This window comes from Neolamprologus brichardi, chromosome 6 (genome assembly GCF_056152115.1).
Source record: "Neolamprologus brichardi isolate AB-2024 chromosome 6, ASM5615211v1, whole genome shotgun sequence".
NCBI classification, from domain to species: domain Eukaryota; kingdom Metazoa; phylum Chordata; class Actinopteri; order Cichliformes; family Cichlidae; genus Neolamprologus; species Neolamprologus brichardi.
The window spans coordinates 21,595,638-21,620,268 of NC_142109.1; the positions used below are offsets into that span (position 1 = coordinate 21,595,638).

A 24,631-nucleotide genomic window follows, 5' to 3' on the forward strand; every position below is an offset into this window, starting at 1 on the left:
TAGCATATTAAAGTTATTTATCCAGGTTTTACCTAAGAATGCAAGCAAGTAAGCACCTTATGAACGTGAAGAATTGGATACATTTTCACTGATCTTCAAAGTTGTCACTCGTTGTAGCTGTGAAATGTAAACTTTGCAGGCACCAAGAAAAGCATCTTTTCTCAGAATGCACTTTTGAGAGGATTTTCTGTGCCGCCAAGCTTTATTTCTTTACATCCCATAAATGAAATGCAAACATGTCAGTCACCTACACTGATTTTTCTGAAGCCCAAGCCATATGAGGTATGTTGCCTACAATGGCTGTTTTGTCTGACCAGCCCCCCAAACATTCTGTTTAACAACATAGAACTGAGTAACTCAGTGAGGGTTTTTTTTCTTAAAAATTAATTTTCTATCATATAATCACTTTATTGTATCTGCTGTCTGCTCCTCTGCTCGAAAATTACATTACAGCCAAGATATTTCCTGACCTCATTAAGTGAAATGAACAACCAGTGCCTCCAGCTTCTTTTCTATCCTCTCCCTCCTTCTCACTCATGCTTCCTGTGTTAAATTTGATCTTCTTTTCCGCTATGACTAACCAGCACATCTTGTGTTTTTGACCTATCTCATGCAACCTGCTGCATCACCGAATGCAAACTGTTTCAGTTTTAGTGACAACCGTCACCTTCCTCCCACTCTTCACAGCCCACACATGCACTGGCCTCTTCTTCACTGGGAGTCCGACTTCTAGGCAGGCCGGGCTTCATATGCAAATATAGCCTGAGTGGGCGGCAGCCGAGAGCCGAGTGTGCAGCAATGTGAGAACTCTCACAAGCCCCGCCCACAGCAGCCAGTTGCTAAGCGACCACCTGCAAGGAGGAGGGAGCGAGGAGGAGAAGGAGGAGGGGCCATGAATTCAACAACTGTTGCCCGATCCGAGCTCTCGCTGTGTGAATGCGAGTCAGCCGGCGAACAAGTGAGCGAGAGAAAGTGTGTGAGGTGCAGAGAGAGAGAGAGAGAGAGAGAGTGTGTGTGTGTGTTTGCGCGTGCACGCGTCAAAAGAGAGAGTCTGCGCTGGTGCGGGAAAAGCCAGTGCAGTGTTTTTAAAGAGAAAGACACAGCCTGCCTCGCTCCTCTGCCTCTCCGTGGACTATACCACTACCGGGGACTCACCCTTTGGACTATTCCGTCGTTTCCGCCTCCCCCCCTCCTGCCCTCACGCTTGCCTTTGAAGGGAACACCTGTGCGCGTGAAAGCCAAGACAACGGACTTAGCCCTGGTAAACAGGGCGAGTGGATGACTTCAGTGGAACACGGTTTGGCTGGTGGAAAGAGGGAGACTGCCGATCATGGACTCCCCGCACTAGTTAACGGGGTAAGAGACCAGGGAGTGCAGCAAGCCTGCTGAAATGTGAGGGTGATAAAAGATGACTTGACAGAATGAGAACAAAACACAGAAAGAGGTCCGCAGGGAGAAGCTGGGGTTTAGTGAAAGAAAAGCAGTTTACGCGTTGGGGGAAAGACAGCTGAGTTAAAGGGGAGTTAAGGGGGGTGATGCTTCAGCGGCGGTCCATTGTCCCCCGGTTTGTGTGTTTGAATGTGAGTGTTGCACGCAGTTGACCCTGCCTCACAGCTTGCCTGTCTGTGTTGCTCAGCTGTTGGTGTCATGCCTGCACACTCCTGTCTCCTCTCTTCTTTTTCCTCTCTCTGCTTTCCTGTCTCCCCCCTCCTCCTGTCATATTCCCTCTGCTACCTTTGCATCCCAGCATCTCTCCCTGAGGGTAATGGGATTAATTGGAAACTAGGGTAGCTGGAAGGAGACACGGAGAATGACAGAGAGAGGGATGAAAAGACATGTGAAGTGAATGTCCAGGTGTAGTTTATTTAAAAAAGAAAGAAAGAAACGGAAAGAACAGCAGATAAATGTGACAAAGTTGTTTTCTACAGTTGTGTTTATAAATGTCAAATAAATGTATCTATTTAATCATCATCATCATCATTATCATCATCATTTTGCGGCATTTCATACTTAAAAATTCCCATCAGCTGATATGAGCCAAAGTTCATTAATAACATCCCACAAAACTACAGATTTCCTGTCACATGACCACTGCACATATACAAACTTCTCTTTTTATACATTTAAATTGTTTGCAAATGCTATGATTTATTTAAGACAGCACACTTAAAATACATGGAGAATCCTTCCTGATATTTTTTTGCACACGTTCGTGTTTGCTGTAACTTTTGAGCGTATTTATTCAACTCTCCAAAAATAGAAAGGCAAGGGGAGTTTTATTTCTATTGTCAGTGGCAACATATACATGACGTCAGACTCTCTAGTCACTTTGAATACACCTGCTGCTCTGTGACTGGACGTTACATAATGAGATTTGGCCTCTCTTAGTTGAGCAGACAAGTGGCTGTCGATTCCCCCGGATCAAAAGAAACGAAAACATTCTCCGAAGATCTTTCTACTGAAAAGACAAATGTGTTTAAGGGCATACACTTTAACACATTTGCTTTTTACAGTGATTTGATGTTTGTTTCCATCACCAAAACCGTCTCATAGCCAAGTATTTGTACCAGTGCACCTGTATTTCTCAGGGACTAGAATAACTAGATTAACATGCAGTTCTGAGCTGTACTCGGTGAATGAAAGCTAATCTCCAGGAGTCACAGTCACTCCTCTTACACAATTTCTTCCGGGCCTTCTAACACACTGCTACTGGGAGAAAAGACACAACAATCGACAGACAAAACAAGCAATTATCTAAACAGGACCATTCATACTGTAGCTTCTTCGTCACTGAGATCATGTACTCTAGGTTTAAAAATAAATATTAATCGAATGCTGCTGAAGCTCCCCTGGCTCTCACCATTTACCAGTGTTTTAAAGTTACTTTTTAAAAACAGATAATAGGGTTTTAATGCAACCGCCTATGGCAGACAGGGGCTAGACCACCTGCTGAGTGTCTGCCAAACAGCACGCTGAAATGCCTCCGTTCAATAGCCGACAGCAAGTGGGCTCACAAGCTGTCAGTTAAGAGAAAGACAATGCACTATGTTGAAGAAGGATGGTGTCCTTTTCCCCTCCTTCTTTTCTTTGGATGCGAGTTTGATGACTCATAAAACACTCTAGACACAACACTCTCAAGCTGTGAAATAACGAACCTGAACAGTAATTTGGACAGCGAGTGTTAAGTGCTTGTAAAACTCCAAATGAGTCAGTGTTTCCTCTTTTCGGGAAAGATAACTAACTTCTCTTTTTGTTGGTGACGATGATAATTCAAGGGAATCATTCATCAGTGGATTGCAACGCTGAGGACAAAAAGATGAAACAGTCATCAGATTTGATGGTTTATTAATTATTTAAGTATATAATGGATAAAAATATGATTGAGAGTAATTATTTTCTCCTTGTTGTTTTATATCTCTGGGTTTTAGACTGATAAAGCAGTCATTTGAAGTTGCCGCATCTCTTACAGTCATTGACTGCAGTACTTACAGGAAAGCATGCATGATTTTGATATGACTTCTGCCAGCTAATGCCAACTTCTTTGTTTTGTTTGGCAGGAGCACATAGCACATGTCAAACAAGACCGAGGGCAAGTGAGCTAATTCACATCTACCCGCTTTGTGTGACAGCTTCTCATAAATGCACTTCCTCATAACATACACCTTGGGTTAAACTTAAATTATTGTGACAGATGCTTACACAACTATTTTCATTTTAACAGTTTCATTTTTCAAGATGAAACAGACGGTCACTGGGCTTTAATCATTGCTCAAATTGGGCCTGCTTTTTATACCATTGTCATTATATATAAGGTATATTTTTATTATTATTTATCATTATGAAGTGTTTGAAAACCAACACACATGCTTTATTGGTAAATATCAGTGTCACCAGCAACAGTGAGAAGCAACATTTAACTAAAACTAAACTGATATCCTTAATTTTAGTCTTCCTGTCCATAAAAAACCCCCAGCCTGATGATAAAAAAGGGATGTCAGGATACCAGGAAAGTAGTAGTTTGCACCAATACCAATTAAAACTGCACGATCGATTTTTGATACCCAATTAAATACCGAAACCAAATAATCATTCCATGTATTTAAACATAAACTCATTAATTTTGAACGTGTTGACATGGTGATGGCAGATGTTTATTTAAATTGTTGACGTTGTATTTTGTTGAGTTGACACCGAGTCAAATGTTAGGATGGTTGCCGAGTAGCCTGCTGATGTTACTACAAGGCATAACATTAATTAAGTTTCCATAAGAGTTTATATACTGTTGCCACTGCAAACATTTAAGCCTGTGGCTGTTTTCTCAATGTATCACAGTCACAAGTGTCACATTAAGTAATGTCCATTTTTTGCCCCAGTGGACCAATTGTTAAAAAAAAAAAAAGAAAAAAGAAATTTCTATAGAAAATAGCGAAAAAACAGGAACTTTTCAGTGTGTTAATTTTTATTGTTTATCTATAGTTTTGGTGCAGAGTGAATGGCAATCAGGAAGGCCTTTTAAAAGTTGTAAAAGTTATGAAAATACATTGAAGTTCAATATTTGTGCCCTCCTTCACATTTTCTAAAGCCATCCAGTGGACCAGACTGGAGTCTTTGCCAGGCTTAATCTGGCCCCTGGGCCTTATGTTTGACAACCCTACTATATGTAGAATAAAAACTGTGTTACATGGCTATAGTAAAAACTTTTCCGTCATGTTGAATCATCTGACTGAAGCTTGAAGTTAAAATGAGAGCATCTGCCAACATAAAAATAAAATTGAGTCACTTGAAACGTCACCAAACTGCTCCTCCCTTGCTCTTAGCTTCCTTCATGTCATTTAGTCTTTCAAGTCAAAGCGATATTTAATCCAAATATCAGATCAGTGCATCTTCAACAAAAACTAAACCAAAACTAAACATTTTCAACCAAATAAATAAATACACTGAGATAAGCCAAGTCGCTCTAAAACACTTCAAACTCAACTGAATCAAAACTAACAATTCAAAATTAAAACTAATATAACTAACTCTGATCAGAATCATATAGCAGTTGTTTTTACAAGCTGCTTGTCCTCACTGTTTTGTCACTTTACAGACATGCAGTTCTCAAATTTATGAACACAATGAACTCTGGCACATTAATCATGGGATGTATTTCAGGTTCTCCCTGTTTTTATTAACTGAACATACCTTGAACCGTCTAAACTGAATCTGATTTCATCTTCATTCAGTCAATTCAGAAATACAGAAGCAAATACTGACACGTGCACAGTGTTTTAACTCTAGGGCCGTTCGCGTTTCACTGAACGTACCTCCACAGAGTCTCCAGTGTGCATCTGCAGTCTCTCCCTACAGTGTCCTTTGTCCAGTGTGGCATTTCTTGTAACTCAAGTAGCTACCTGAAACAAACGTCTTTTTTCCCCCCATGTTTCAGTTATGGTTATGGCCTAGTGATGAATGAGCAAGAAGACAGTGAGGCTGTAAAGAGTCTCATGGTTTCCTCATGTTTCAGCATTTCAGTTAGACGTGTGTGTATTTGTGTGTTTAATTCACACAGCATTTCAAACAGCGTTGCCCTAAACAAATGGAGTTTAAACATGAGTCAGATATGATTCAGGAAGAATAATGCTTACTGTTGAATCTGAGTAAGGCAGTTACACAGGCAGAAACATGCACATTAAACACAAAGAGCAGATGTTTAAGGAATACATGTAGGCGTGGCTGCAACTGTCTCTCATCAACTCAAGGAATACCAAATGGTTATTTGCTTCATAGATTAACCTAGTGATAATTTTGTGCCCCCCCAAAAAAATGAGGCTACAAAGATGATCATCGAACAAAGGTTTAAAAAAATGACAAAAAAGATCATTTTATTAGTTGCTAACAAGTTATTTCACCATTTATTTATTTGTAACTGTGGCCTTTTAAGTTCTTATAAAGCCTTTTTGCACTCCATCTGTACCAGAGCTGCTTCTCTGACAAGATCAGAGGCTCAAGGTAATCAAAGCACCAGGCGGCAACAGTCAAAATGCTGCATATCAAAGCGGAAGCTTAACTTTTCAGGTTTTAGGTGAATACTTTTGTGGCGCTAACAAACGAGGAGCAAATAGATGTTTGGAGAGAGTAAAATGAACAAAGAGCGAGAAACGGGGGGGGGGGGGGGGGGGGGGAAGCCTCTGCAGAGAAACGCCTCTTATCTCTGTGGCTCAGTCTGACAAATGCAAGCAGGGAGACACTGCAACTCTCAGTCTGGATTTCCTATCCTGCTCTTCTCTTCAATCCCATTTTCCATTTTCTCTTCCATCTTGCCCCCTTTCATTCTGCCTCTCACTCTTCTACTTATCCTCCGGTCCTTTTACTGCTGACTCACTCTAAATCAAAGCTTCATCGGTTTGGATCGATCCACTCGACAGCAGTTCGTGCGTCTGCTCATCCAAACCCTCTTCAAAGTGGCGTAGCACTCCATCTTTGTTAAGCCTTTGTACCGCACGACACTTGTTTTGCTCAATAAGACAACAAAAAGGTGGTTACTGTCTAACTAGTTATTCCACAAACCTGCAGCTGGAACAACACCTTTTTAAAGCCTTATTGAGACGTATAATTCCTTTAATCTGGCTTTGCTCATATGACATCCCACAAATATGTTCTTTAAATATCCTTAAAGGGTGGTACCCAGAAAAAGATCCTACTCTCTTAAAGTCATTACAAACTGCAATGTCTCCTGAATAAAATTAAACTTCAAATGATTGAAATATGTAAAGCAGTCGGCTTGAATCAAGACTTATGTTTAAACCAGTCGTCGCCTTCTTTTAACATCACTTAATTCTTGAAATGCATGGCTGTCCACATAATTCTCCCCTTTACCAGAAGAGCAGATTAATGATTTGTTCAGCACTAAAATGGTATCGACCTTCAGCACTCAGCATAGACTAAATTGGCGCGAGAAGATGTGAATCTCTTTAATTGTGGTCATAATAACGTTGTAGTTGTTTTCCAACCTGCTGAATGAGAGACTGAAGTTGCTATTTGTGTGAGTGTTTTGCATATGTGCATTGTGAGCTTTTATCATGCACAAGGATGTATTGTAGCCATGTGTTAATTATACTGAAAAAGACTCATTTTCATTCAGTGTGCTTACAGCAAACTTTTTTTAAGAAGATGTGTATGAGAGTGCACAGCTGCAGAGGCAGAGTGGACACGCTTGATTTTGGAGAATATTGTCGCCTAAGGCAAAGTGTGAATGCGCTAACGGTTTGTTTAAAATGTAACCAGACTTTTCTTTTAATATTACAGGCAAAATAGTCCTGAACTTGCTTTAGAAAAAACATCTCAATTTTGCCATCTTGTTAGCACAAACCATCCTTGAAAGCAACTGAAATGGAAAAAGTTGCACTGTGACAGCTCTTTCTGAGGTTTAAAGAAATGTTACTAGGCTGTACACAAATTCTGAAAAGAAGGGAAATCTATCGTTCGCCTTCACTGACGCTGACACTGCTCGGGTTAAAAAGATGTAGAGACCATTCTGTGGGAGTCATCAATTTATAATTCATAATAAGGTACCTGGACTGAGTGGTCACTAAGCAGTCTGGATTTTTGCAAAAACTTGCTAACAGCACCAAGCGCCGATTAATTTAGTCGATACCTCCTCAGAGAGCCGCACCTCTGCTCATGATCTGCCTGCTTGTTGTTGTTGCCTCAGGGTCCAACATAACAACACTCTGCGGTCCTCTTTAGCTACAGCAGGCATCTTTCTTCTGCTAGGCTTTGCTGCCCAGGCAAAGCAAATACAGTACTTGTAGCATACCCCAAGATAGGTTTACCACCACCGGATTCCTCCTTCCTTCTTTTCTAGTAAAATCAAGAATGTTCAGATATCCCTATGTTCTTTATGCAATCAAGATGCCAATCTCTCCTGTACGTCTTTAAATTAATTTCAAGTTCATAGGTTAAATGTAAAGCTTCCGTTTGGGATCCAAGACTTAGAGCTGTGAGTACATTGTTTTCTCGATAACTGAAACCAAATCATTGATTCACCGCCCGGCGTGTTGAGGTTTTCAAAGGTAAACTTAAACTTGTACTCAGCTCTTCTGAAGCCTCTCTAGGACTGGGTTTATGTTTTTTTTTTTAACACCGTTTGATTGTGTACTTTAATCATGATGATTTACTATAGTTATAATTAATAGAGTTGATCTTTTTGTGTTGTACTCACCCTGTTTTTATGTTGTTTTATTGCCTTTATTCCCATTTTACCTGATTGCGTTGCTTTTGCATCTTGTATGTGGATGGGTCTTTTGACTTCAGGTCACAACACTGGGAAAATGCTGGGTGTGAATATTAGTAGCAACATTTTGTGTAATTGTATAACAAGAACACATCTGGATGTTTCTCTCCTTTCTTATAATCTGTTACACACCCTCATTTTGTAATGAGAGATTACTGTGTACTGTTTGCCTCCCTGGTAACTAATACTCTAGTATTACAAGGGTAATGGCTGTGCAGTAATATCATTTGTATGTCACTGTGTTTTTTTTTTTATTGCTTAATCTTCCGAAATGTTGCTCAACAACTCTAGCACAAAAAGCACATGACTCAGTGTTGTGAGTTTCAGGGTTGCTCACTGGCATTATGTCATGCAGTCTCAGCTGAAAAACTAATGTCACTACAAAGCTCAGCTGAAAGTTTATGATTGTAAAATTATTATATGTTTATTTAAATAGCAGTGCTTATTTTAGTTGGTTTAATTTACATTTGGTTGCTCTCTATTTTTTCCCCTTTTGTTTCTCTCAGTTTCTCTCTGCTGTTCATTTTCTGTCTTCTTATCTCTTTACTCCTCGCTGCTTAGATTGTTGCAGTGAATATAAATAATATCTGATATTAGTGCATTCTCTTCTTTTTCTTATACATGACTGATTCTGCACAATTCTGTCTGTATTTCAAAATGTTTAGTAGCATTTAATGGCATACTTAAAAACACTACTTATTATAAATAAATGACAATCAATCGGCTTCATGTTAGCACATCTGAGTGGTTTGTAGTTGGGTAGTTTGTTTTCAAACCCTGTATGGTTACTAGACATGGTTTTACTAAGGGATGGCTGGATGATGAGCATACACACAAATACTGTAACACACATGAAACTATCTTTAGCTTGCAAACAAATACACTTACTGTATAGCCTGCATTGAACAGAAACCTTAACTAACAAAAGGCCTTGCAGGAAGGTACTGATTGTTCTCTCGCCTTCATCTCTCCATCTTGCTCTGTTGCTGATGTTGGCCTCGCTTGGGAGAAGAGCAGGAAAGGAACGATAGGACGTCTGTATTTTAACTGGGTCAGACCCTGCAGCAACAGGCTCACGGAGAGATCAGAAAGTGTTTTTCCTATTTGATTTAAATATTGAGATCTGTGTATAACAACGTTCGTGCTGTGCAGTATTACAGCAGAAGCTGGATGCGTACAACATTGTTTAAATTGTTTTTAATGTTTATTTTTTGGGGGGAGGTATTGATAATTTATGAATAATATGACTGATTTGGTCAAGTCAAACATTTAATATCTGGATTTTAAAAAAATCCTCTTTTGGCCAAATGTGCCAAATGAGATGTGAAGGCATGCCAGCCTTCAGATCGAACAGCTACAGTTAAAAGTACAGCAGATCTTGGCATCCTCAGTTCGTCAGTTCAAAGCCAGTGGCAGTTCAGATGCTGTTTGGCAGGCCAGCTTTATTTTTTTTCTTTTTGCTTCAGGGATTCGAGCAACTCAAAATGCTTGGTAGGCTCATGTTTTGGCAGTTGAAGCCCCCTGGCTGTTCTGGAGCAGGCGGGTATAAACAGAAGTGTTCAGTAAACGCATACAAACATGCACTCATAGGCAAAGCTCCTTCCTTAATCATCACTTTTTTAGCAGTCTCATCAGGGTAGCTCAAAGTGACATGTAGAGTACAAAGTGTTTCTGGTTGAAGAAACAAACACTGTAGGATGTAACTGTCCAGCATCGTCTTTGCCTCAAACGAGTGCTGTTAGAAGAGTTTGCAGCCTAAAGGATACTACGTGATCTTCCTGGATGAACTGAATGCCGAGGATGCGTTGGCACCAAATTAATTTCATTGTGAATATTATGAATACACTCTTTAGTAGTAATACATCACAGGGAGAGCTTGGGTTGAGCAGGTTGGAGACATGGTTAGAGAGGCAAGGCTGAGATGGTGGGGGCATGTTGAATATGGAGATGCCAAACATGGGGAAAGGTGGAAGATTGCAGATGACTTTCATGGCTGTGGTGAAGGAGGACATGAAGTCAGATGATCCACTGTTTTGGTGACCCCCGAAAGATGATCTCTTGGCAAGTTTACGTTTCCCGCCCCACAAACCAATTTTTCATTATTTCATATTTAATTTGACTGTTCTGATTGGACCTTTCTGCACATTAATCAGTTACAGTTATATCTCGCAAATGTATCCACAACTGTGGCGATGAAGTGAAATTATTTTTGTACATGTCTGTATGGAGATCTGGTGTCGGTTATATGCTGTCTTCATGCACCATATTACCTAATTAAAAGGGCAAGTCATGTGGTTCCTCTTTGTCATTTTGGCAGCTTGTATGTCTCCAAGTTACTTTCATTTCCTCTGGTCTTATCTTTAGGTTTGTATTCAGCGTATAACCCATATTGTCTCACATTTCGGTACCAAAATGAATGTAAATGACACAAAAAGGCAGCGTGTCAAAATGTTTACTTTGGACAAAGTTTATTATTACGCCTTTATTACCACAACAATGCATGGTGTTCCGAGTGAAGTAAAGCTTTCCAGTTAATGTCAGTATAACGCTGTAGTGTTGATGGTATATTCTTTGCATGGGCGTGATTTCTGACATTTTCCAGCCTCTGCTGAGGAGCATTTGAAAAACCTTCTCTTGTCTCTTCACAGCAGGTGTCACGTCGCCCACTGTGTTAGCTTGTTCGTTTTCTGAATTGTTGCAGAACAGAGTACCGAGAGTGGGGCTGCCTGCTTCTTTGCCGCACACTGTGTTTCTTTCTCTACGGCAGGGAAGGAATGCTAAAGAGACCTTTATCCTTTGTTTTATTCTCTGTGACTCACACCCCATGTTGGCTCTTTGTGACGATGCAGTGCCTCAGTTTGTGTTGGAAATGGATCGGCTACTTTTTTTATTTACTTCTCCATAAGCATACATGCAAAATCCTTCCTCATAATTTTATAATCATCTGAAACTTTGTTTTCCAGTGGACTTAGTGGACTGGATGCATAATTAGTCTTTGTTTATTAATGCTTTATAACAGCATTGTAATTTTCACAAGACCTTTTAAGTACAAACAGCATTTATCTTCTGTTATAGAATTTATTTACAGCATTTAAAGGAAAGTTATACAGTATGCAGTGTGATTTAAACTATTTTTCAGCTGTTAAACTCTTTGACCATCAAAATAAAACCGTTAAGCTGCTCTTGCACAGTCCGTCCATCCATAACGGTTATTGAGTTAGGGTCATCAGTCCATCACAGGCCTAATTTATACATTAACATAATATGCGTGCCTTTGGACTGTGGAAGAAAGCCAAAGCATCATTGAAGCACTACACAGAAAGGCTTTTGTTTGAACCTGCAGAATGCTTTGTGACGTGTTATCACCACTACATCACACTTCATCAAATGAAGCAATGGAGATATTCTGTGGAAACTTTGGGTATAGCTCCTCACTATTTCTGGTTTAAATCCCAATAAGCACATAGAGTTTTTGAGAGCGAGAGAGGTGCAGCGATTCTTTAATCCTTTGTTTGCAATGTTGTTACAAACTAACCTGACTATCCTCTGCTGTGTTGCCTCTCCTCCTGTCTTGCATCTCTTTTATTCCCATGGCTCATTCTTTGACTAATCTCATCCTCATACACACTGTACTGCTAGCTCCTTTCCAGTCTCTCATTGCATTGTTGCATTATTCCTTCTCCTCCCTCGTTAGCTCGTTATTCACTCTCCCACCCACTTTTCCATTTTCCTGACTCTCTATAACATATTACTTACCCTGCTCTCTCTTCTCGTTATCCACCTCTTCACCTGCCCCTCATTCTTTATTCTGCTCCTCCATGTTTCAGCTGTTCGGTCATGCTGAGATAAGGCTTTGTTCTCTGTTGCATTAGACCAGATTTTTGGAGGGTGAAACAAGAAGGAGTGAGACCCATGACCTCTGGCCCATCACCCTTTCACCCCTGTAGACCTCCAGACCCCCCTGGTGTGAACTTAGGATGATTCCCACAGTGAAGGAATTTACTAAGTGGGAAATCAAATGACTGAACATCCCTGCTAAAAACAGTGAACTCAACACGAACTCCACTGTCTAATATTTAAAACATTATTCAGATATAAACAACTGCAAAACATTGAATGCCTTTGGTTGCATTTGCTCATTTTTGATTCTTCCTACTTGCAGGTTTATGGTATATTATCTATATACATTATCATGCTCTGCACTGTAAAGGAGTAAAAATATTTCCATGATTTGCCATAATATAGTCAGTTAAATTGTTTGACCTCTTTATGCCTGAAGGTGAAAATAACTGACAGTGGTGGTATTCGTGAGAGTTACAGCTTTAGAAGTCCTGAAATGTCAGACACCCCATAAAAGCATTCAATTCCATCATTCATTTGTTAAATTGTCCTTTTACAGTTTTGCCCCCTTGGGCATTGTGGCTACTAAGCAAATAGGTGAGAGCCCTCGACTGGATAATCACTGCAGTGATTCTTATGTTTTGACTGGAAACAGGTTATTTAACCTTCAGTGATGCAGTGAGTAGTTTCTCATTGTAAGAAGACATGGACATGAACATTGTCATGGAAAACCTTTTACTGTGGTTTAGACGGGTCACGTTAGTGGCCTGCGTCAGATAAAAAAACCCAACTTAAATATGTTGCTGAAACTGCATGAATATAGGTTAAGAACTGTCCAATTTTATTTTTTTAATGATCGCAATTGGAGAAAATTTTGTGAGATTAAATCAGAAAATATCAGCAGTAAAGTCACAACTGTGTTCGAGTGTAAGCATTTTCACACGTACAAAGGGAATAAACAGCTGTTTAGCCTTAAGAAAAGCACTTATCAATCAAATTAATCAGAAAAAGGCTTCAGTTTGTCAGGGCACATTAAGATTCTGCTCTGAAGGGATGGGAAAAGGTCACATGGGCAGATGAGTCCAGATTTACCCTTTTCCAGAGTGATGGGCACATTAGAGTATGACGAGAAGCAGATAATGCCTTGTGCCTGTCCTACAAGCCTGTAGGGGCAGGATTATGGTCTGGCATTGTTCAGATCATAATCTAAACTCTAATGTTATGGGCCCAAATAAACTGAGGTCAGAATACCTGAATATGGTATTCACAGATGGCTTGGCCACAACAAAGTCTAGATTTTAACTCCACTGACAGTTTTGGGGATGTAGAAATATATGTTTTGACATTAGATAAGCTTATGGAAATGATGCCGGTGTGTATGCATGCATTTTCTACTTCTGATAGCTTAAAAACACAAAAGTCTCTGATACTGAGGCCTGGAGGTGGTTCAGTTGAGGTCCAAAAATGCTTTCAATTCTCTGGTACAAACTCTAAAGATCATACTTTGATGTTTTAAACTTAAGACATTTGGGATATCATTCAGGGCAAATATTATGTTTATCTTGTCTTTCGCTACTAATAATTGTGTGGCCTTGTTCAAACTGATGCTAATCTGTGCTTGTCCCCTTCTGGCTTCTGCAGGGTGCTGAGGAGGATCAGGTTTGTCCGGTCATCATGTGCACGCGGGCCTATCCTGACCCCGTCCGTGAGTGCCAGCTGTTCCCAGAAGAGGTGGAGGAGCCTGAGGAGGAGGTGGTAGACGAAGGCAAGGAGAGGGAATCGGACAGAGACAGCGCTGTGGAAAGCACTCAGGGTTCGGAAACCTCAGACGGGCTCACCAGACTGGGAGACAAGGAAGACACGCTAGGGGATCTCTTTTTTCCCGGGGAGAAGTAAGCAGTCTTGGGTCATTTTTAACTTACGCCTTCTGTTTTTGTCACTGATTCGTGATCACTTCACTTTCAGGTTCATTCAGATGTCTTTTAGTTTGTTTCACATAGTTTGCTAGTCACATAGGAGCTTTACCATCTTCAGACTATAATCTCTTCTCTGTGCACACTGGGAGAAGTGGATGAAGTTGAGCTAGAAACTTCTCCATTTCAATTTATATCGAAAATAAAGATAACTTCAGATTATAGAGCCAACATCTCCCTCTCTTTCTTCAGGTGCGGTCAGACCAGTATCTCTGTGACCTCTGACCTGTCAACACGTTCGTCGGCTTCTCTGTACGAGGAGCAGTTTGAAGACTACGGCGAAGGGGAGGAGCCAGACTACACTCCCAGCAGCCCTTGTCTGGACGACGAGGCTCGTACCAACGGTTATTCTGACCTTGGCTCATCTGTGCCCTCGAGGTGGGAGCGAGCTAAAGAAAAACATTGTTTTTCATGTTGGGGTACTCAACTATAAGACTACGTTCTACATTCATAACTATATTCAGTGTTAATGGTGATCCTCAATATAGTGAAAATCGTGACATTAAAAAACATACTTGTAGCTATTTTGTGGATTCGGGTGTTTTCAGTCCCACTGGGACAGGTATATGAGATCAAGCACCTGACCGTGGAGTCTGCCTTTGCAAGCATTTGTGAAAGAATGGGTCTTTCTAAAGAGCTCTCTGAAGCATTTTGCTGTAACAGGAATCCACCATTGCTACAACTTGGTTTGTGAAATTTCCTCCCTTATACATATTCCACAATCACTTGTAAGATATATTTATTCAAAGCTGACACATTTAGGAACCACAGCAACTCGGCCACAAACTGGGAGAACACATAAAGTTACAGAGCAAGGTCGCCAAGTGCTGAGGTGCATAGTGTTTAAAAGTCGCCAACGCTGTGCTGGCTCAATAGCTTAAGAGTTCCAAACCTCTTCTGGCATTAACATCAGCACAAATACTGTGTGCTGGGAGCTTCACGGCATTAGTTTTCATGACAGAGCAGTTCCTGTAGGTGTAACGTGTAGGTGACCCATTTCTTTTATTCATTACAGTCTATTATTCATCAGGTCCCAGTTGACTCTTATTTCAACAATTGACTGCTTTTATATGGACAGTGTTGTTTTGGACATTCATTGTGGTGGAGTTGTCTGCTAAAAGACCCGACATGTTACAGTATTGGTACTGCGGGTGATGCACAGATCTTTGCAGCCCCAGATATGACAGCGCGCTCTTGTATGACGCAGTGTCAAAGGTATGCAGCCAGGAACCAGTAATTTGGCTCACTTTTGTTCATGTTTGTGCTGTTGCTGGCTTTTTAGCTTAGACCCTGTTGTGGAAAGACAACAGTGAAAGTGAAGCAGCAGAGAAAGAATCATTCTTTTTTTCTTTTTGTGTTTTATTTTCTATTTTTGATGGGGTTTTTTCCACTCGTCTTTTTCTTCGTAATGAAACCTGCTGTGGTTTCCTCTTTCCTGTTCTAGCCATCTTTTTAACCAACAAAATTCAGCTTGCGCGTAGCATGTGGCTCGTTGGCAACTTGATCTTGCTTTGTTTGAGAACCGTGTGCAGACTTGGGGTTGGTTGAATTCCTATAATCTCTGCTTTGCCTAAAATCTGTGGAAATGGGAACGAATGTGGAACCAGAAATCCTGCATCAGTCGAATGCTTGAACATTAAAAAATCACAAACACGTGCTCATGCCTGCATCATCAAAAGAAACTCTCTAGATCTGCAAACATTGAATTAAGTCATTTTATTTGAGCTTTTTGGGGTTTCTTATACTAATTGCTGCACAAACTAAAGGGTTTACCAAAACGGTGATGACAAATTGATAATTTTATGTCCTGATGTGTTTGACGTAGAGTGATTCGAAAGAATTAACTCTCTGTAAGTGTCTCATTATTGCTATGATTCAGTATTCCTACTAAATCACTTGGGGCAAAGGGAACCACAGACTGGGAGGGTGCAGTCTCTGTCCTAGAATAGTACCAACTTCATATTATTCAGAGTTTTGACTGTAGCACTGTAGCTTAGGAGTTCGTGCCCTTGAGGCCACATTAATATTCATCAAAAGCCTGTGTTTAATGGGATTACGTCTCCCAGCTGAAAGACTGGCTTTACAGCACCATGCTCCTTTCACACATACCAAGCAGATAAAACTTATCAAATGGAGTTGGCAGGGAGATTTAAATTCAAAATGAGGCCCAGATTTACAAGAACTTTTAGACAGCTCAGCACAGCAAAGACATTTGAATAACCGTCTGCAAAAAGTACAATTTCGAGTTTCTAGTCAAGATATTGATCTTAAAGTTAAAAAAAGATGAAGATTAGAGGAATGCTTAAAACTTAATGTTGAACTGTTTTGACTTTTTTAGGAGTAACGAACACGATTTCACAAAGTTATTCCGAACTACATGAAGATTGTGCGGTTTATGTTCAGATCAGACCTTAAAAGTGATAATCCAGCAATAGATGGGCAACAATGTTGTTATTTTTTGTTTTCGTAAGAGGTTCAATTTAATTCAGTTTTACTTATATAGCTCCAAATAACAACAACAGTTGTCAAGATGCTTTATATTGTAAGGTAAATAACCTGCAATAATCCAAATAATAACTAATGATTACATGTAAATAAGGTCCAGAGTGCATCATTCGCTATTTCTTGATAAATGGTCTGATTGGTTTCAGTAACTGTGTCTATGTTTCTGTGTGTCTTTGTGTTGATAGTGCGGGTCAGACTCCTCGTAAGGTGCGTCACCATTACACCGGAGAAATGACGGATGTCTACTGTTCTCAGTGCAGTAAAAAGGTTAACCTGCTAAATGACCTGGATGCTCGCCTCAAAAACCTGAAAGCAAACAGGTAGGACACGCATAACGCATACACACAGTGATGTCATCTCCTAATTTAATAATTTCCAAAAATCCTTCGTAGTCTGCAATTTTCCCAGGCAGAGTACACATTTCCCACTAGCAGAAGCTTCGAAACAAGAGCACACATGCCTTATTTCTTTGGAAATTAGAGTTATTCATCCTGGCAGGTAATTTGTCTAAACATAGAAGACAATAAGTCATTTATACAAGAGACAGGAAGGATCCACCCTGCTGTTACGTGAGAAGAAACAGATGCTGTCAACTCGTAAGTGAACTATCCCGAATTTAAAGTGTATTCATCCACTCACATCGTACTGACCCAGGAGACACTGTTATCTGTGGCTCTTTTTCTTAAACTGTAATTTAATGTGAATGATCTCACATTGTTACAGAGTCTTAAATGATTCCTCGCCTGGTTTCACACATGACTGAACACATCATCTCTCCACATGCTCACACACAAACTCTAATTGATCGTTATGTAAGGCTGTCACTCCTGAGCTTACCTCACCGCCCATTGTAATAGGGAAACTATTATTAGAAACATAATCCGCAGTGACCATTAATAACTGTACAGTCCACCTGGAAACACAAATACACACATGCACAGGCATGCAGACGCACACTTTTTAGAAAATTAAACTAAGAAAAATGTCTTAGAGTACAATTTGAAACATGGATGTTGGACTCTATGGGGGTTAGTCCCTCATAGGTTTTGCAATAGAGAAGGCTTAAAAGATTTAAAGAATTTCTTGTTTATATTCTTCTCCTATGGTCAGAGTTCATTAAGGGTTAACCGTTTGAGCACAACATAAAGTTGCTTAGACAATGTTTTATGTTTTGTAAACAGGCTCTTAAATTGTCACCCGGATAGTTTTTTCATTTGGTGTGTCAATCACCGAAGTTTAGCTGCCACGCTGGCAGGTAAATGTTTTTACCAAAATAGAAATGTAATAAAATCCAAAGCTGAAATTCTCGAATGCATTGTGAGACGTGCTGCTTCTGTTCTCTGTCGTCTGTGTCAGCGTTTGAAAAACACACCCACATCCACATACAGTTATTTTTCGTGTTTTCGTGTATCCGACCCTGACAAGCACAAGCCAGTCGCAGGCAGAGTAGTGTTAGGTCTTCGCAGAAGGGCTGTGTTAATAAAGGGGTATTAATTTAGAGACTGTGTTTGATGAGGTTCAGAATGGTAAAGAATTGAACAGGTTATCCAAACGTTCAGATTTTTGTCTGAGCTCTTATTATATTTAATACCAAATACATTCAAGTAATTTAAGGCTGTGAAAAATATGCTTGAATTGGTGAATGCGTTCATCTATTACCTGCTTATAATGCTAATTTGGGATTCTGTTTTATAAACAATGCTACAGATGATTGTTGTTTATTTTTCAATTTTGTACGTAAGAATGCAGACTGACTGAATGAGCTTTTAGATAAAGTCTTGTACTGTAACATATGTTTGCAATTTGTGTAGATAAAAAATATATAGGGAATACATTTCAAACCTTTCACATGAATTTACATTTGTTTCTACTGAATGTAAAGTCATGGTAAATGGTAAATGGCCTGTATTTGTATAGCGCTTTACTTAGTCCCTATGGACCCCAAAGTGCTTTACACTACATTCAGTCATTCACCCATTCACACACACATTTACACACTGGTGTATCATTGGGGGAAAAATCTTCAAACCACTCTGTACAGTCCTGTGAAAAACTTATCATACCCTCATACCACAGCACCTAAGAGGCAAAGTAACTGCCAGGCGCTGCTTATCAAATGCACCTGATTAACTGATCACCAGGAAGTGTGAGCACCTCTATAAAAGCAGAGGCTTTGGCACTTTGCTAGGCTGGTGCATTCAGGTCTGTGGCAGTGATGCATCTTAGTGACACAATTTTGCTGCCCATCAATCTAAGAAGGATTTTAAAGCCGTTTCCAAATCCTGTCAAGTCCATTATTCTGAAAGAAGAAGCATTCAAAACAGCTGCCATTCTTCCCAGGAGGGATAAATTCACCTCAAAATAAGAGGAATTGCAAAAAAAATAAAAAACCCTTAGAGCTACATCTCAGACTCTGAACTAACACAAACGCCTCATAACAACTGCCAAGCACAGAGGTAGAGGGATAATGATCTGGGATTGTTTTTCTTTTAAGACCTGGGCACCTTGGAGTCATGAGTTGATGTGAGTTTAACTGAAACATTAGCTGTAAGGAAATCGTTTTGTCATTCAGGATTACAGAGTCTATGAAACTTTGCTTCATCTGAATGTGAAGATAATCCTCCTGAAGCTTTTATACCTTTAAGACCTATTTGTAGCTTTTTTTCTTTGAGAAAGCTTTTATATTGTACATCTTGTTCTTAAACTGTTAGCAAGGAGCAGCCACATGACATCATCACACATAAGCCCCATAGTCATACTGTACAGACAACAGTGATCATTTTTTGCACAGAATAGGCTGTTTTTATAAAAAATTGTTGAATTGCACTGTATTCTGCTGCGTTAACTTTGTTTATCCTCCAGCCTTGAAAGCCTAGTGTTTTGTGCCAGGACTTAATGATGATGTTCGCTTTATATCAGTGTCAGCTGTCAACTGGGTAACCCTGCAGTGTGTTTGCTCATTTTTATTAATCTAATGTGAATCCCTCTAGAGCTGACAGAAAGCCCTGTTCACCAAGGACTAAAATAATATTAATAGTGACCTTCAGTGATCATTTTTCCTATGCTTCCTACTCTCTCTCGCACTAAATAGCTAAAGTTAGTGGTTACATCCACTGTATTGTTGAGCTGTGTGTCTGGACAGATGATGATGATTGACTGAAAAGAATCTGAAATCTTGTTCTTCTCCTTGTAGCCCCAACAGGAAAATCTCCAGCACTGCTTTTGGAAGGTAGGCTTTTTACCTTTGCGTTTGTGTCCACATGCATGTGCTTCTGTGCGTTACAGGCAAGGTCACTCAGTTGTCCTCTGCGTGTTTATGCATTATACAGCCCGCCCTACACGTGCTTGTTCGATCTTGTTGACATAGTGACGTACACAGAGCAAGATGATCAACTAGTGCTTCCTGATCTCTCAGCTGTCCTATCACTGCACACACTAAATAGGTTAATTACTAACTAGTTATTCAAAGAATTATAGAGCCAAGCACACTGTAAAACACACACTGTTTTTTGTCTCAGAGCTGAGGAAACGAGTTTGACATCATCTTTTTTTAGTGGCAGGAGTGGCCCACTACATGGACTGTTGGTCTGTAGTGGGTGAGATGTTTTGTATCTAGGCTTTTGTCCTATTTTCACCCACAGAAATTGAGTTATAGTGACAGAGTGAAAATGGCCTGTCAGGACTGATCTATGTATTCAATATAAGGCTTGGCTGTCTCCCTGTTCTTCTTACTTTCTCCTCTGTCTGGTTTGATGGCTGCTTTCACTTTATGGCTCTCTTTAACTGTTCTTCTGCCCTTTCTCCTTTTTGTTTCCTCTCCTCTCCTCTCTGTTGCTAATCTCAGTAATAAGCCAGCAGCTTGTTTTTCCCACGTTATTCCATCAGTTTACAATGGGGAAGCTAAAAACTACATTATGACATAAATATCACAACCAGATGTACACACACCTGTGTGGGTGTGAGTGTGAGAATGCTCGTGTTAATCCTGTTTGCAGCAGCTTCTTTTCTTTGGCACTGTAGTGTCCTATATCTGGGTTACCTTGCAGCAGCTTCACTGCAGAAACATAAACACCCAGAACTGGTCATTGCCTGGATCTATTCCGAGCATATTCTCTAAGCTATCTGTTTGTTCGAGCAGGCAGCTGCTCCACAACAGCAACTTGAGCAGCAGTAACGGCAGCACAGAGGACCTTTTCCGAGACAGCATCGACTCCTGCGACACCGACATCAATGAGAAGGTATGACTTTATGTTTCTTCTGTTAGTTTGCTCCATGTGGTGATTTGTATGACTGCGCTTTTTTTAAACAAAAGTCGATTCCTCATTGGATGTGATCATGTCAGATCTAGTATTTTCAGTGGAAGTGAAAAACTGAGATACTAAACACTCACCTCCTGCATGTTAAAAATGCTACAGCTTAATATGATACATTTACTAATTTCTGTCAGTTCTTACATTTGCAAACTTAAGTTAAACATTATGAATCTGTTTTCAATTACAAACTTGCCCAGTTAACTTTATTACCTAATTTAGATTGTTTAATTTGATGAAGGATATTTTTAGGTTTTTCCGATGGCCAGCGATGCAAAACCTAAATTTTTGCATAGGATTGTAACATTTAATTTAGTTTCTGGTGTAATTTCACAGTTTGTTTTTCTCTCAGGTCACTTCTCTTGAGAAGAAGGTGGCAGAACTGGAGAATGAGATCCTGCTGAACAGTGACCTCAAGTCCAAACTGAAGCAGGAGAACACTCAGCTAGTGCACAGGTAGAGGACTGTGTTTCCCCTTTGCACTAGTCTTATCTTAACATAAGCATAAAATTATGTAACATGCATGTAATTTATACATACACATCTCTTCACTGACAACACTATTTATGCTCATATATGCTATACTCTCTGTACATGCCAACATACTTGAAGTGCTGCTGTATATTTGCATTTTCACTTCTGTATATAGACTGTTCTCTTCCAGCTAACTGCATTTCTCTGGCTTTGTACAATCCTCAGCACAGTCACATTAAAGTTGAATCTAGTCTAATTTATAGCAGCACAAAAGAAAATGAAGGGCAGATAATTTTACTGAAATTACTCATGTAAAATTGCAGCAGTGATTTAGTCATTTCCAAAGTAAGCTCGGTTTTTATGCTTTGTAACAAAAAAATAAATCATGTTGTCTGATGCGTTCATCATCCTCATCATCAGGGTTCATGAGCTGGAGGAGCAGCTGAAAGACCAAGAGACCCGGGCAGAGCAAAGTGTGCAGGAGGGCCTGAGACGCCACAGAGAGGCTTACAGCAAGCTGGAGAGAGACAAGAACACACAGATAGAGCTGCTGACCAACCGGTGAGAAACACACAGTTGCACAATTTACTGAGCACATTTCCCAATTATTTGTGCATTATCTTTTTTTATGTAAATATGTGAAACTCATTATAGTTTGATAATAATCGGAGAGAATTAGACACCGACCATTTCCTGGGTAATGATGGTTTATGTCCCTGCTCGCTTAAGAAAATAAATGCAAAATGGAGAACTAAATGCTTAACAGCTCTGAGAGTCCTCCCAGGGTTTTAGTCATCTGCCTCTGGACAGCTACAGCATGTATTTTACCCAAAACAGTGCCTTAGCTGACTGTGTGCCACACTATAGAAATGCATGCTGACATAAGGGATTTTGTGTCTGCAGAGTTAAGCAGCTGGAGGAGGAGAATAGTGAGATGTCCCTTAACATGAACCGACTCAAGTCGCAGACAGAGAAGCTGGATGAGGTTAGTGTTACTTACATTTCCGGCTGTATTTCCTGTGTTGGTCATTTAACCTTTTAAAGCCAGATGTAGTATAGTTGATACATGGGTTTTTGTGAGTTTTTGAGACTTTTACACCATCAGTATACTTTTTTTTCTTCTGAAAAACCAAAAGAAGAAATTGCACAATGCATTTTTAATGAACAAATTGCAAAAAAAACAAACAAACACCTTATGTGGAAAATATGATACATGTTAAAACTCATATTTGCAAATTATTATGTAATTAATTTTTTAAAACATTTTGTCAGAAGGTGCAGTAAACACTCTATTTTCCAAAAAATTATTTTTCTGCCATTTATTTCATGGCTTAGGCTTTAAAGGGTTAAGTAGTTGTCTGTCATCAGTTGTGTGTGTGAATCTCTGCAGTTTGGTGTCTGTTTCTCTTGCAAACATGGCGGGTTTTCTCATTTCTATCCACGCCTGTGAGCACAGCGACAACTCCTTCAACATTCACAAAGCCAAAGAGAGACGCCAGTAATTATATCTGTGGAGATAGCCTCTTAGTTTTGAACCACACCTCATTTATGAACTTGTATCTATGCAAATGACACCAAACCCGACTCTAGCTTACAAAATGTTGTGCAAGCAATTTATCACAGAATATAAATGCAAACTTTATCTTGGTGTTAAAACTTGTTTGCTCAAAAGAAATGCACTCCCATGACCCTGAATACCAAACACACAGATAAATAAAGGGAAATAAAGTTCAAACTATAGCTGTGTGTATATATGTCTACCCTTAGGAGAAGCAAAGGATGACAGATAAGCTGGAGGATACCAGCCTGCGCCTGAAGGATGAGATGGATCTTTACAAGAAAATGATGGACAAACTGAAACAAAATAGACATCAGTTCCAGAAAGAAAAGGATGCCATGCAGGAGGTAGGAGGAAGTATTTTATGTAACCAGACACACACAGCAAGGTGTGATTGTTTGTTATGTTGCTCATTCAGTTTCTCTGTAACCAGTCTCTCGCAGCATTTATGTCAGCTGATACACTTACACCTACAATATGCTGCCTCTGCACATTATATAACGTTTTTCATTCGTTCTTTCTGTGCTGCGTAGCTGATAGAGGACCTGCGTCGAGAGCTGGAACACTTGCAGGTCTTCAAGCTGGATGCAGAGAGGTCAGGCCGGAGGCCGAGCTCCTCCACGGGGCTCTCAGACTTCAACAACAGAAGCAGGGAGGTGGAGCTGGAGCATGAAGTCAAGAGGCTCAAACAGGTACTGATGAAATGCTCTGTTGGGCATGGGCAGTTCAGCGAGTATTGTTGCTAATGAATGTGCTTTAAGACTGTTTGTTATGAATAATGAACAATAAGAATATGAAACAGTGTTTAAAACTTTCTACAATCCTTCATTCAATGTATGTAAGCAATCAAAGGATTTTCAAAAATATCTAAATGCTGTTTTGATTTGATCGTATGACAGAAATGAGGAGTTTCTGCTTTTTGAAATGTGTTTATGTGGAGCTTTGCATGCATGTGGAGGTTGTAGATGCACAGAAGTGAGAAGTACAAATTAAGGTGTCACAGACTGAATGTAATGTAATGTATGAATATTTAACAGATTATTCATGTTTCATTTGATTAGAGTAGCAGTTCATGTACCCTGGCTTCTTAGACTTGATTGATTCAGCGTTGAATGTGAATATTTTTGACTGATTTTATAAGTTATTAGCTCATATGTATATGTTTCCACTGTCTGTCACGCTGAATGATGCATTCAGTACAGTAATCGCCCCTAGAAATAGAAATTCAGCTCAAAAAACTACACTGTGATCACATACGGTTTTACAACTTTTCATGAGCACTTTTTGTATTTTAACTTTTTCTGAAGCACTCCTCCACAACATTTAACACACCTAACTGGCTGCCAGAGGAACATAAACCTTTCTGCTTGTGTAAATGAAGCTGTTTTTTGTGGCTACAACCAAAAGAGGAAAATTGAGCATATAGTGTCACAGACTACATTCAGCCAGAATACATTGTTGTGCATTAGAACTGCTGTGATCCCCGATGTACTGTGCCGATCTTTTAACCATTAAAGAGAAGTTCAGCATTGCTAAATGCAGTGCCAGCTGCAGAGGACATGTGATCTTTATCTTTTCTTAGATCTGTTTGTCTGACATTTTGCCTGCTACAGTTACAAGGCAGATCTTATTGTTGCAGTCCTGTTAAGTGGCCAGACCTGGTGTAAAGCAAACATTAGAGATAAGCAAGTAGATG

At 39.8% G+C, this 24,631-nt stretch overlaps 1 protein-coding gene across 2 annotated transcripts in view; it reads left to right on the plus strand.

Annotated features, from left to right (window-relative positions):
* Nucleotides 1-895: 895 nt before the first annotated feature.
* Nucleotides 896-24,631, plus strand: part of rab11fip4b (RAB11 family interacting protein 4 (class II) b) — a 28,055-nt gene continuing 4,319 nt past the window's right edge. For both annotated transcript variants that reach the window (XM_006787428.3, XM_006787429.3), the window contains exons 1-11: nt 896-1,356; nt 13,757-14,007; nt 14,281-14,466; nt 16,779-16,913; nt 19,787-19,822; nt 20,732-20,831; nt 21,256-21,359; nt 21,798-21,938; nt 22,281-22,362; nt 23,145-23,282; nt 23,469-23,627. In XM_006787428.3, the coding sequence (XP_006787491.1) occupies nt 1,279-1,356; nt 13,757-14,007; nt 14,281-14,466; nt 16,779-16,913; nt 19,787-19,822; nt 20,732-20,831; nt 21,256-21,359; nt 21,798-21,938; nt 22,281-22,362; nt 23,145-23,282; nt 23,469-23,627 (1,410 nt within the window). In that variant the 5' untranslated portion in view covers nt 896-1,278. The remainder of the gene's footprint in view (nt 1,357-13,756; nt 14,008-14,280; nt 14,467-16,778; nt 16,914-19,786; nt 19,823-20,731; nt 20,832-21,255; nt 21,360-21,797; nt 21,939-22,280; nt 22,363-23,144; nt 23,283-23,468; nt 23,628-24,631) is intronic.